We start from the raw sequence: 14,013 nt of genomic DNA on the forward strand, positions 1-14,013 counted from the left end.
TCTGGTTTCAGTAGCAAGGCAGAATTGCATTAAAGCCCAAGGAATTGTGTTTTTACAAGAACTTTAAATATGTAGGAATACTTTCCAGTCTTTCTGAATTGATTTCTGTTATTACACACACACACACACACACACACACACACACACACACACAGGAATACTGTCAAGTATTAGGTGGGAATAGATACAGCTTCTCTTCTCTTGGAACTTAAAATATAAGGCGAGGTAAATACATATAATTAAGATGTACAAAGAGTAAAATACACTCTATTGACTTCTTAAGATATATCTCAGGATGCAAATCGTGAGGTAAAAGTTATATATCATACTTCAAACTGACTCTTCTGTTGTGTATTCCTCCTTGAGCCCAAGTTAACCTGTTGCCTCCAGAAAAAATAAGCTTCTCTTTCTTTTTAAATACATGAAAAACTACTGATTGATAAGAGTAGACATTCAAATTTATTATCAATTTCAGTGATTTGCCTAAAGCCAGGAATTGCTTCTTGGTTTTCCTTATCATCCCCCACTTGGAATCTGTCTCAGTTTAAGATGCTGCTTATCAGTAGATGATCCTTGTTTTAAATTGACTAGAGATTTAAAAAGCTACCACTCATATAGTCCCTTTTGTCCAACAGGTGAAAGTTTACCTAATGCAAGAAAGATCCTTATTGAGTTTAAGGGGAGTTGTACTCTGGAAATGGCATATAAGTTCTTTTATGGGAGGGTGGGTATCATGGTGGAAGGGCTAGGACAAAGCTCCAAGAGAATAAATGAGTATATAAATGAAAAAAAAAAAAAGTCATGGGCTATGCAAATCTATTCTAAAATTGCACTGACATGTTGGGCAAACTTTTGCCAAATATTGCATTAATATTACCACTGGAAAACTTTTTTTCCCCTCGGATTATCAGCACAGTTCATTCAATTCAGATCATAAAAATTGTACCTTAAATTTGTAACTGCCAAATTTTTTTTTGGTGTGTATTTAGCCAATACTTACTGAGCACTTACTCTGTAGGAGGCACTGTTTTATGTAAATTTTATGTAGAAACAACTTCAGGGCAACATTTTGTTTCAAACTTAGGTTCTGAAATTTTGAAACCAGGGAAGCATTTTTTGTTGTTGTTTTAATGAAGATTCATCTGAGTCATTTTATTGGTTTGATTTTGTGTTGTCAATAAATTTAAAATCACTAAATGGCAATTTATCTCGCTCTTCTATTGTATTTTAGCATGTACTTATTTGTTTCTATGAAAAAGATTTTTAGAAGTAGATGATACAAATGAGTACGTTTGTTTCCAAATGAACGAAACAGAAATGAAAGGGTAAGAAGAGAATTTCATGACTAGCAAATTGGGGAAGGATAATCTAATCTCCCAGAGGTTGGCAAATTCTGTTGTTTACTAATAAATACCTGTTTAGTGTGCTCTTTAACACTGCTGTAGAGGAAAAAAGACGAAGCCAGCCTCTTAAAGTAGTTGTAAACTACTTAACTTTCCAAGTAAAGGTTTTAGAATATTTTGTAGGTATGCCTTTTTTGTTGTTGGTATTCCTGTTTTAAAGTGCAGCTTTTTGAAGTGGACGGGTTACATGTTGCATAAGCTTTGAAACGGCCAAAACAAGTTAAATAGCCACCTTTATTTACAGCTGTTGGACTAGGTATTAGATCTCTTCCAGGAAGAAAATTTGATTAATGGCTTTTTTCCAAAGTGGGGACAATTGCAGACTTTTCTTCCGCAGAGCGTGAAATGTGCCTCTTCCTGCCGAGGGGCCTTGTCCTAGCCGCGGCTACCGGGGCGGTTTCCAGCCTCAGGTGTCTCTCGCCGTGGGCCGCGGCCGCTCTCCGGGGCGGGCGTCCGGGACTTCCTGTCTGAACGCGGGGCGGAAGGATCGCGTTGCCAGCCGAGGCGGCCGCCGCCGCCGCCGCCGCCGCCCCTGCCGTTAGGTGGTGGGGTTTCTCAGCCCCGCGGCGGGAGGCGGGCCGGCCTCGGCTTCCTGTCGGAGGACGCGCAAGGATCCGGGCGTCTGAGTGTGTGCGAGTGCGTGAGTGTGTGTCGGTCGCACGGCGTGTATCTCCGGCCGTGGGTTCCGCCTCCTCCCCTGCTGCCGCTGCTCACGGTGTAAGTCAATGTGAAGCAGCAGCTCCAGCCCCGGGATAAACATGGCGACGTCTCTGCATGAGGGACCCACGAACCAGCTGGATCTGCTCATCCGGGCTGGTAAGGACAGGGAACTTTTCTCCTGTGCATCGGTGCAGCAGGAGAGGGGGTGCACAGAAGGCGGGGTGACTCCCCTGTGGCGGTCAGTGCAGGGGGTTCAGTGTCCACCTCAGTCACCGGGGCGGCCGGGGGAAAGGGGGGTAGTGAATGAAGTAATGGAGGCGACGAATCAGGAAGTGATCACCTTGGAGAGTAACCTGCCTCGAATCTGGCGCTGTCGCTTCAGGGTGTGTTCGGCGAGCAGCGGCGGCAGCTGCCGGGCGGAGCGCTGGCAGCGGGTGCCGGAGAACCGAGCCGCAGTTAAGTTGGGGACTCGGGGGCGGACGAGTTGTGCGCTTCACCCCAGTTGCTGAGGAACCAGGAAGTGAGTGAGGCTGTTGTCTCTCGGCTGCGCCTGCCACGCTGTCTGGCCGGAGAGGCCGCTACTGCCCGCGGTCGGGGGCGGCGGGCTTCTCCGGTGAACGCTCGCCACCCCCGCTCCGTTCTCCTTTGAGACTTGGTCCACAAATCCGTGACTTCCGCGTGGACGATGCAGCCCCGGGCCACGTCCGGTAGACCGATACCCGCCAAAAAAATGCTCTGCCCCTCCTCTTCACGTCCCCACCTTGTGCAGTCTCAGGAGTAACGGTTCTGGAAAGGGTCACTGAATAATGTGGAATAGCCCGGGTTGATGTTGCTCTCAGGGGCCCGCCTCCCTTTCCTCATTTAATGGGTGGCTGTGAAGAAGTAGGCTTATGCCCCTTCCCTCGTGGGTTGTTTTTTTAGGGGTAAGAATGGGAAGGACACGGAATATATTTTGTACCCCTGACCTGGACGGTTGAGGCATCAGAGAAGAACGGTTATTTTTGTAAACAGTGGGTGAATGTGAAGGAGTGGGGCGGGCGAGAGGGAGTCTTGGCCCTAGGGAAGTCTCAGCACGGAATTGCCCCCTTTTCCCCTCCCCCCCAAACCTCCCACCATAGCGGAAGCGCCTCGGAGAGGACAGAACGGGCGGGATTGACAGGCCTTTGGTTCCAATCTGCTCTCTAAGATGTTCCAAATAAGAACGTTGATTTCTGGGGGCGGGACTCTGGGCCCGCGCTGGGCCAATGAAGATTGGGCGGGAGTGAAGCTGACAATGTACGCATGGAATTGGAGGGAAGAGGAGTGTAAACACGGAAGTGGCCGCGGGGGTGGGGGATGTGCAGCGCCACTGCTGCAGCGGAAGGGCACGGACTTAAGTTACATAGAAAAAGCAGCTTTACTTAATAGCAGACAGCGCAGTGAGGGCCCTGAATCGATGTAGCAGTGCTTGAATATTATTTACTTATGCTAACAACAAAGCATACATGTTTCTTTTCCCCGGGTTCTGTTTCATATCGCCAGCTATGGGAGTTGGAAGATGGGAAATACCAAAGACTAATGTTGCAAAAAGATGTTACCCTTTGAGAGTGTGAAATTAGTAGTTCGGTTGGGGAGAATCATGAACATAAATGCGTATCTCTAAATTTAACGGAAGGGCTTTAAGTTGAAATAAAGTCTTGAATAATATAACTGTATTGTATAACACATAAGTGACTAGCCTTTTATCCTGTAAGATGTAATACACATATCAAAAGTCCCAAAGAAAAATCACAGTTTACTGCGTGATGATTAAAACATATTTGACAGTTATTTTCTTGTAAGAGCAAGAACCTAAGTATCAGTAAATAAGAGGCAGAGTACAGCGAGAACCTGGTTCCTTTTCTGTATGTTCAGTCCATTAATAATATGAAGGAATGGAATTTTAGGCCTCATGTTACTGGTACTAACAATACCTGTAATTGTGGGGGTCAGTGATATTTCTGTGAGTGTTAAACATTTCGAGAAATGTTTTCAGTGATTGTGAACATACCAGGAGAACCGTAGCATAGCCCCCACAGAATTAGGAAAAACATTGTTAATGTTAGAGGGCTTAATTTTCCCAGTGTAAGGTATTTCTTTCATAAGCTTTTGGAATTAGCGAAGCTGAACGAGACCTGTAGATATCTTGTTTGGAGTGGAAACATATAGGCAGCCTGCAATTTGAAAACACAAGTTTTATCTCCTTTGATAAGAGGTTTTTAGGTTATATGTTGTTTTCTAGTCTTACTGCATTTCTTTAGTATTTATGAATCTTACAATTGAAGTTTCCTTGTGAGTATAATATTCTGTAAAGAATATGTTTTACATATAATTGTTTTCAGATTATTTCCTCAATAATTTTCACGTAATCTGAAGCTCTTTTACAAGCTCTGTTTTATAAGGAAACTTGAGATAGGTTTGCTGATTTACCCAAGGATTATTCAGTGAGTTAAAAGTTGGGGAGGAAACGTGACCCATAAAATGAAGAATCATGGATCTAAATTAGTAAAAATTTAGATTGCTGCCAATTTCCAGTGATGTTGGCGGAGTAATGTTTGTGAAGTTTGTATTTGTAAAATAGAATGATACTTTTTTATTCCCTTGAGGGAAGTCATCAAGTGTTAGACATAATTCTTCCTCATAAAGATTTTGCAGTCTAATTGGGGAGACAGATGTAAATCTATGCAATACATAAATGTTAATGCTATAATAGGTTGATGATTAGTGTATAATAACTGATACTAATGAAAACTTGTAGAAGGAGGTAAGCTTTAAGTTGAATATTGTTAGCGAAACTGTTGTTTCTAAGTTTATAAAGCACTTAATATTACCACTACTATATTGCTATACGTTAAGGTACTGAGGATACACTTTTGCTTTTCCTCCTTTTGAAGTTATCAACTTTAGCTATCAACTTCAGCTTTAGTTATTACCATTTATGCTGTCAGAGGAGTTTGAGTTAAGAATGAAATAAATAAGCTTACTTATTAAAAATCACTTTTATTTTAACATAGAAAATATTTTTGTGGTAAAGACTTGACATACTTTATAAAACTTTCATTTACAGTGTGATGTATGAGAAAGAGCCTTGACCCTGAAGTCAGGAGATGAAGATCTGCATCTCACTGTCACTAACCTAATTGTGTGCTAGTGACTTGACTTCTCTAAGGCTTCACTTTCTGTAAGAGAACAAGACTGACTAGGGGATCTTTAATAATTTTTAAAGCTCTAAAATTATAAGTGGTTCAAATATTTAATGGACAGTGAAGGATTTTTTTGGGATTTTTTTTTTTACATTACACCATGTGAATGAATATGTCTGTAAGGTCATTACATAATTGGGTTCATTTCTGCTAGCCAGTCTTTGTGCCACATTGGAACTTGAGGCCAGGTCTTTATGTTGAATGAGACTATGATATAGTTCAGGCTTATTTTCATGTATACATACATACATACATACATACATAGTATGTATATATACACACACATAAACGTATATAGCTAATTATAGGAAAAATAAATGTCTATAGAAAAAATGAATGTTACTTTCTTAACATTTATGTGAGAGCACTGGGTGTGTATGGTCTATAGACTTTCTGGAAGATTTTCAATTTAAAATATTCTACCTTCTTGTTCTCGATTATACTTCCCTTGACTTGTTTCTACTTGTTTTAAGAAATTGAGAATTAAGAAATTGGAATTGAGAGATAAGGTCACCAGAACTTTTGCTCTACTTTAATGCTGTTAATAAATGGGGGGGGGGGGGCAGAAAAGGGGGGGGTTCTGGAAATTTAGCTTAAGTATTTTCACTGACAAAACAAATCTGTCTAGTTTGTCAAAGGTCATTGTGAAATTTGAACTTGAAAATCATTTCCAGTTTACTGTAAATTGAAATATCTGGTATCAATCTTGAAAAGATCAATTTGGAAACAATTTAGGATGTGAAAAACTGAAGCATGTGTTAAAATAAACCTGGAAAAATGGCATTCATTAAAAAATTTTTATTTGGAAATGTGTTTAAGAAATTACTCTTCAGAATTCATTGCAGCATAAGTACTAAAATTCATATAAAAACTGAGTTTGAAGAGTAACATCAATGTTTAAGTACTCAACCAGGATAATTTAACATAAAATCTTTAGAAACATGTGCTTGGTTGAAAAGGGCAGGCAGGAGAATGTTCTTGATAATTATTTAAACTCCCTATGTTAATCTATAGCTTAAATGTTCATAGGGATGCAAAGAAGTATTTGTGAAAAACTTGCTAAGTCCTTTATGTGTAAGTGGACAAAATGCTGTTGTACTTACGGAAAATAGAATATAATTTTTCATCTATACACACTAGAAGCTAAAAGTTACAGAAACACTAAAATAGAATTTGGATGTTATTATGTTTGGCAACAAATTACAGTTGCAGTTCTTAAAAACTGAAATCTCTTATCTGAGGATCTGGGGAGTAACTAGGCTCAGGGAGTCTGTGAGGTCAAAATTGTTTTCATAATAATGCGAAGACATTTGCCTTTTCACTTTCACAAGTGTTCAGAGTTTTCTAGAGGCTATGTGACTTGATATCACAACAAATTGAATGAAGAAGCAAATATGAATTCAACTGTGTTTCTATCATGTATTAACAAAAAGTTGCTACAATGTAAAACAAAGCTACTTACTGATTTTTGTTTGTGATAGAAAATCTGTTTTCATAAAAATATTACAAGTATTGGGTTTATTATTTTCAATGAACTTATAAATATTGTAATGTCTTCTTAATTTCAATTTCAAATAGAATAATATCTAAAAATAGGACTTGTATAGGGGCACCTGGGTGGCTCAGTGAATTAAGCAATTGACTTGGGTTCAGGTCACGATCTGATGGTCTGAGTTCGAGCCACGCATCTGGCTCTGTGCTGACAGCTCAGAGCCTGGAGCCTGCTTTGGAGTCTGTGTATTCCTATCTCTCTGCCCCCCTCCCCCCATAAATAGTAAAAAAAAAAATCTTTTATAAAATAAAAAAATTCATAAAAATAGGACTTACATAAACAAAATCTCTTTGTGGTCTTCAGTAGTTTGAGTATAAAAGTTTCCCTTGACCAAAAAAGTTTTGAGAATATCTGTGTTACAGTTTTATTTAGTCTGCACTTTTCAGTACCATAGCCACTAGCCATATACGGCTATTGAGTACTTGAAATGTGACTGAGAAACTGAATTTTTAATTTTTTTAAATTTTAACTAATTTAAACAAACTGTGGAAAACTTTTATATTGATTTCGTGTTGAAATGACAATATATTGAATATACTGGGTTAAATAAAAGGCATTAATTTCAGTTTTACTTTTTAAAATCTGGCTGCAGGAATTTAAAAACTAAACGTGCCTCATGTTAAGTTTTCATCAAGTAGCTCAATTTTACAAAAATAATTTTAGTTCTTTTTCCCTTTTAAACTTTTAAATTGTAACTATAGTAATTAGAAAGTCAAAGAGGAACAAGAAACGATGGAGTGTCCCAAAATTTTTACCTTTTCCCCCCTTTTTATTGCATTCCTTTTTATTCTTCACTCACCTGTTGACACCTTGGGGCATTAGGAGATAAGCTGTAGTAAGTCAGGTGCACAGTTGAGTGATGACCTTGTAATACTAGTTTATGGTCTTGCTTGTAGGGGCATACTACTGTCATTTAAGGAAATGTTGTTGTTTTTTCCCATTGCTCTCAAATTAAGTTGCTGTTAATTTTTATTTTTGACCTTAAGAACTTTCTTATGAACTAGATCCATTGCCAGCATTCTCTTCTGCAAAGCTGAGAGGTATGTCTCTTGTCAGACTTAATTACCAAGTTTGGTATTTTGTAACAGCTGTTGAGTGAGTCTGGAGTACTCTGCCTTACAAACACCAGTTGATTAGAAAGCTGGAAATGAAACAACAAGACTCTTACCAATACTAAAGGAGGGCATAAAAAAGCAAATTTGATTTTGGCACAATGATTAAAGTTGAAATTGTTTTGAAGTTTATTTGATACATTTATTTCTTCAAGAGGGATTAACCAGCAACACCACCTACTAGTCTTAAGTAGAAAATAATACCTTTCAGATTACTTTTGTCTTCATTGTTTCAATTTTTAAAATGTGTTGCTTATTTTTTTCCTCCCATTAATTTCATACACAGGTCTAGAAAGATGCCAGTAAATCAAGTTTTAAGTAAGAGATAAGGAGTTTTCAGCCCTTGCATGTAGTTTGGTTATTTGCTTACTTTGATTGTACAACACTGTTAAATTCATGTTTATCCTTAAGAATTGTGCATAATTCTAGTTTAAATTGTATTTGAATTACTGAGCTGAACCAAAGCAATTGAAAGGTTTTAAAAATTACAGAAACTTGAATAAGAGAAATATTTATTTTTTTAAGTTTATTTTATTTATTTTGAGAGAGAAAACAGGGAAGGGAGGGAGGGAGGGAGGGGGGGAGAGAGAGAGCGAGAGCGAGAGTGAGAGAGAGAGAGAGAGAGAAAGAAAAAGAATACCAAGCAGGCTGCTATCAGTACAGAGCCCTACACAGGGCTCAAGCCCATGAACTGGGAGCTCATGACCTGAGCTTAACCGACTGAGCCACCCAGGCACCCTGAGAAATATTTCTTAAATTTCTTTTATCAGAAACTATTTACAGACTTGTATCAACAAAAGAAAATTAAAAGGAGATAGTGCTTTCTTTTACAAAATGGTTAAGTATTCTTGGATACTGATGGGTACAATATTGCAAATTGATCTAAGTATGAGCTCCTAGTGCTTAGGGTTATTTCAGTTAATAAAAATGACAAAAGGTAAAATTAGTAAGCATCAAAAAAAAAATAAATCAGTGTTCTACTTAATAAGCTGTTAGTTTACAGAGTAACTTTATTTTGTACTTTTCTTTAGTTTTGAAATATTTTATTTTCATTTATGTTTTTGATACTACCATTTATGTTTCTAAACTCTTAGTATAAGCTTCATGAGGCCAGAGATCTATTCACAATTGTATTTCAGATTTGTGGCACAGGATCTGGCTATAATAAGTGCTCAACAACCATTTGTTGACAGAACACAGAGTATTAGATCTTCTCTTTGATAATTCATAAGGAACATCTGCATTTTTTATATTCTTATCCTAAATTTAAAATATGAATTGGTAAATTTAATTCTTAAAGTTTGTTATGTAATGTTTTACTTTGTAAATGTAAAATATTTCTGGGAAATAATATGTTGAATTTGGGGGAGACGGGAGTTTGAGGTCAGAAATAGCAACATGACTAACATGAAATGTGCCTCAAACTGCATAAAAACTCAGAGCAGCACTATATGTAACCATTAGGCACATTTCATTGTTTGTAACTGAAAACATTAAACATTGGGTAAAATTCTGTTTCTGTATTATCAAGTGCTTTGAAGCTGTCATTTTAATATGGTAAGGTTTTTAGGGTGTGTCTTAATACAATTACATAAGGAATTAGTTTACCCAGGATAGTTTATTAATAGCACATAAGACAACACCTAAATTGCAACACAAGCAGACTCTAAAGAGAATGAAGTTCCTAGAATAAATTTTAAAAGCTTGAGAAATTGCTTTCCAAGGTTCTTTAATACATGTGAGTGTTGGGGGAGGCACTTTGAAAAAACTACTTGAGAATGGTAATATATTTTATACTTACTAAGTTTCTTAAAGTTGAGCTGGGACTGATTGAATCCTTTGCTTCAGTGAAGCTGCAGATAAAGAGTAAGCAGGGTCACCTAAAGATAGATTTACTTAGAGGTTTGGCTGCCTCTCTGGAACTGTTTAGCTTTGAGCAGATTTCCATAAATGGAAAGAGCAACTGGAGAGACTCAGTACCTTGCTTGAGAGTGTGGATGATGTGCAACAGGTGGTAAAACAGTCGCTGGATTTTTTTTTTTTTCCTTTAAATAAATGCTCTCCAAATGACTACTGTTTAAGGCTAAAGCTTTAGCATTTGGTGAATTTTGAGATTAAGTGAATTTTTTTTTTCAATTCAGAGTTTCCTGAAAACAGTTTTAAAAGATTCATATCTTTAGTGTGTAGAATGTATGGATCTGTCATATGGTTTATGCAGTTTATACAAATATTTCGTTTTAGTTTTTCTATAGGACATACTGAGAAAAATCTATCAAATTAGAAACTGTTGCATATTCATGTTTCAGAAGCTCTTACCAAGTAGAATATTCAACATTTTAAGTCAGGGTGTGAAATTAATATGTCATTAATGCAAGTTTGTGCTTTGGCCAATTTCCCTGTGAGGTCTGTGGGTTGTTTTTAACTTTAATATATAAAAGAAATACTTGCATGTCTGTTGTATTTAAAGTCTATATTGGAAATTATAGCAGATATAAAGATGAATTAAGATAGCCCTCCTGACCTCAGGGAACATATAATCTTATAGGAGTGGTAAGAAATTATCATTTATTATATACTTATCTATATGCCAGGCACTGTACATGTTTTTTATGGGTATTGCACGTCACTTAATTCTCACACCTATATGAGGTAAGTAATACACCTGTTTTGTGAAAGAGGAAACTGAGCTAGTGTAGGGTAACATATAAGTGGCAGAACCCAAGCTGTTGGACTTGAAAGCCCAAATGATTGCTGTATTATGTTTTACTGTTTCACAGGTATTTCAGTCAGCAAAGCAGACAGTGCTAAAAAAGAGTTACAGAAGGTGGCAGAATTAGAAAAGGCTTCATGGGAAAACAAACACAGAAACTTTATTTATTATTTTTTTTTAATGTTTGTTTATTTTTGAGAGAGACAGAGACAGAATGCGAGTGGGTTAGGGTGAGAGAGTGAGGGAGACACAGAATCCGAAGCAGGCTCCAGGCTCTGAGCCGTCAGCACAGAGCCCAACATGGGGCTCGAACTCACAAGCTGTGAGATCGTGACCTGAGCTGAAGTCGGACGCTCAGCCAACTGAGCCACCCAGGCGCCCCACAAACACAGAAACGTTAAAGACAAATTTATTGGGTAAAACCCAGAAAAGCTCAGTGAAGTCCTGAAGAAGAGACAAGGTTATTGGGAAGAAAGTTCCTAGTGTTCTGGTGCTATGTTAGAGTACTCACCTAGGAGGGTCTGTAAGAAACCAATTCATTAAACTAATGTAAAAATGTGTGTTTCCCACTGATTCTGCAAGGTATCTCCCCTGATTTCAGTAGCAGTATGTCAAGATACAGAATTGACTTCCCCAGTTGTTAAACTACAACTGTCCACCCCCCTACCCCCAAGTTAGTTTTGTTCTAAAGTTGATATAAGATTCAGATTTCAAGGGTCTGTCCTTGTTTTCCTTTCGATAAGATTCAGAAATTTCTTGGTAATTTCTAATCATTCTTAATAGTTGCTTTATAATTCAACACTTATTTTGTAAAGTATAGATACCGGATTGTTTTTTTAAATTATTTGTGTAAATAATTTATATGGACTAATATGTATCAATGACTTATTTATTCATGAGAGTGAATTTGTTTCTCATAGACTAATATGTTTTAATTTAGTAATGTATTCAGTATATTTTTAATTGAGTAGAACTTATTTTCCCCCCAGTGGAAGCATCAGTTCATAGCAGTAATGTACACTGTACAGATAAGACCATTGAAGCTGCTGAAGCCCTGCTTCATATGGAATCTCCTACCTGCTTAAGGGATTCAAGAAGTCCTGGTATGTGAATTGTTCTGTTTTATATTAAACATGTCACATCACTCCACGTATCTAAAATAAAAGTTTCTTCTGTTTTTGTCTTTAATTTAAAAAAATGTGTTTTTATTTTGAGAGAGTGAGTGAGCTAGCAGGGAGCTGGAGAGGGGCAGAGAGGGAGGGAGAGAATCCCAAGAGTGCTCCATGCTGTCAGTGTGGAGCCTGACGCAGGGCTTGAACCCATGAACTGCGATATCATGATCTGAGCCAAAACCAAGAGTCGGTGGCTTAACTGACTAGGACACCCAGGTGCCCTGAAAGTTTCTTCTTAAATACATGGGGGTTGTTGTTGTTCTCAAGGTTTATTATGCACGAATACCTGTGACAGCAATAATTGATCTTTGTCAAAGTTCCCAAGACTTAAATACTTGAAATACTTGATTTTTATAATAAATGATACAGAAAATGCCCACTATAGACAGATAAATGTTTGTTAAGTTTTTACCTCTCCTGTCATGTCTTATTTTCCTAGTTCTGGGTAAATTAGAAACCTTTGTAGTCCTTAAGGGAATGGCACATGGGGTGGTGGAGTTGCCTCCCAAGACTGCTTTCTATCCTTTCTTCAGTGATAAATAGGCAGTAGCTCCAGGGAACCATCAGAGGTGGAAAGAGAAGATAGAGCTTCCACCATTTCCCTATACTCCCTCAGGCTACAAGTTTCTTTTTCTTTTGGTCCCGTTTTTTCTTCAAGACTGCCTTTGAGAGTCGTTTTGTCTTCCAGTTTTAATGTCCAAGTGTTAATTTGACTTAATACAATGATATTGGCCTTTCTTATTATAGGGATTTATAATAAATCCTAAGAGCAAATGTCCTTTTTCATAATTGGAATCCCATGTATTATTTAGAGATGTGAGAAAAAAGTTAGGGCATGCTGGTCAATGTATTGATCCACAATAGTATGTATTAACTGTCTCCTAATTGAAATAGAAATGTCCTATTCTGATTATTCATGCACATGGAAAGGAAACCAGAGCAACATTACTGTAATAGAACACTGAATGGCAGTCTGTATGTATTGGTTTAGTGACTCAAAACATCAGGACTGTTACATTAAATAAAATTTTAAATACTGAAAGATGATATTAATTGGGCTGTAATGAGGTTTTCCTTTTCTTCATATTTTGAAATGATCTGTAAGTGCTTTCTTTTCACTGCAGACACATTTATTAAATGGTTTTTAAAATATTTTTGTAACACTTTATTTGAGAGAGAAGAGAGCACAAGTGGGGGAGGGGCAGAGAGAGGGAGACAGACAACCTGAAGCAGGCTCTGCACTGTAAGCACAGAGCATGATGTGGGGCTTGATCTCAAGACCTGTGAGATCATGACCAGAGTCGAAATCAAGAGTTGACCGCTTAACTGACTGAGCCACCCAGGCGTCCCTTTATTAAATGTTTTTAATTTTATACCATGTGCATGTATTACCTAGTTAGAGCATAATGATGGGTACAAGGAAGGAAAGTAATTATTAAAGAACTCACTATTATATTATACTATTATTTTATTTTCAGATGTTTTCCCAATTGTCAAAATAATTCAAAGTCTTCTACAGTAAGCTCGAAAGCATGTAAAAATGTGAAGAAGGGGGGTGACCTCGTATGATCCCCACCTTTTTACCACCTTACCTTCAGCCTGATTTTCTTTGCATTTATTTCCTTACGTACTTGAGATCATATTGCATATTCAGCAAATTAACTTCAGGCATTTATCCTGTTTTAATGAATTGTTAATAAGTCTCACCTCTATCAAATATTGAATTGTCCGCATTAAAAAGTGTTAATGGGGGTGGGAAATTTTAATTTTTCAACTTTTCTTTATAGTGGAAGTGTTTGTCCCTCCTTGTGTATCAACTCCAGAATTTATCCATGCTGCTATGAGGCCAGATGTCATTACAGAAACTGTAGTGGAGGTGTCAACTGAAGAATCCGAACCAATGGATACCTCTCCTATTCCCACATCACCAGACAGCCATGAACCAATGAAAAAGAAAAAAGGTAGAGTATATTTATAAATTTCTGGAAAAGTGGGTGAAGTTTTTTCTGGTATTTTTTTCCCCACATCAAGGGACATAGGAAATATATGCTGTAGATTTAAGATTGAAGTTATCTTTAACTAGATATTCTCAAAGAATCAACAAATTGAGATTAAAGTAGTGTTTTAACATGTTCATACTGTTTAAAAGGAGTGTGTATTTGAGCTGTAAAGTAAGTTGCCTG

The 14,013-nt window shown here is 37.5% G+C and overlaps 1 protein-coding gene across 14 annotated transcripts in view; it reads left to right on the plus strand.

Annotated features, from left to right (window-relative positions):
• Positions 1–14,013, plus strand: part of ELF2 (E74 like ETS transcription factor 2) — a 95,017-nt gene that overhangs the window by 70,185 nt on the left and 10,819 nt on the right. For 4 of the 14 annotated variants that reach the window (XM_086704204.1, XM_086704208.1, XM_086704206.1 and 1 more), the window contains 2 exons: positions 11,648–11,761; positions 13,618–13,791. In XM_086704204.1, the coding sequence (XP_086560330.1) occupies positions 11,648–11,761; positions 13,618–13,791 (288 nt within the window). Of the gene's footprint in view, positions 1–746; positions 2,220–11,647; positions 11,762–13,617; positions 13,792–14,013 lie in introns of those variants that run through there. The other 10 variants (XM_086704205.1, XM_086704209.1, XM_086704207.1 and 7 more) reach the window with 7 other exon arrangements.

The sequence above is a fragment of the Puma concolor genome, chromosome B1, assembly GCF_028749965.1.
Source record: "Puma concolor isolate L17-30 chromosome B1, mPumCon1.1.hap2, whole genome shotgun sequence".
Taxonomy (NCBI): Eukaryota; Metazoa; Chordata; class Mammalia; order Carnivora; family Felidae; genus Puma; species Puma concolor.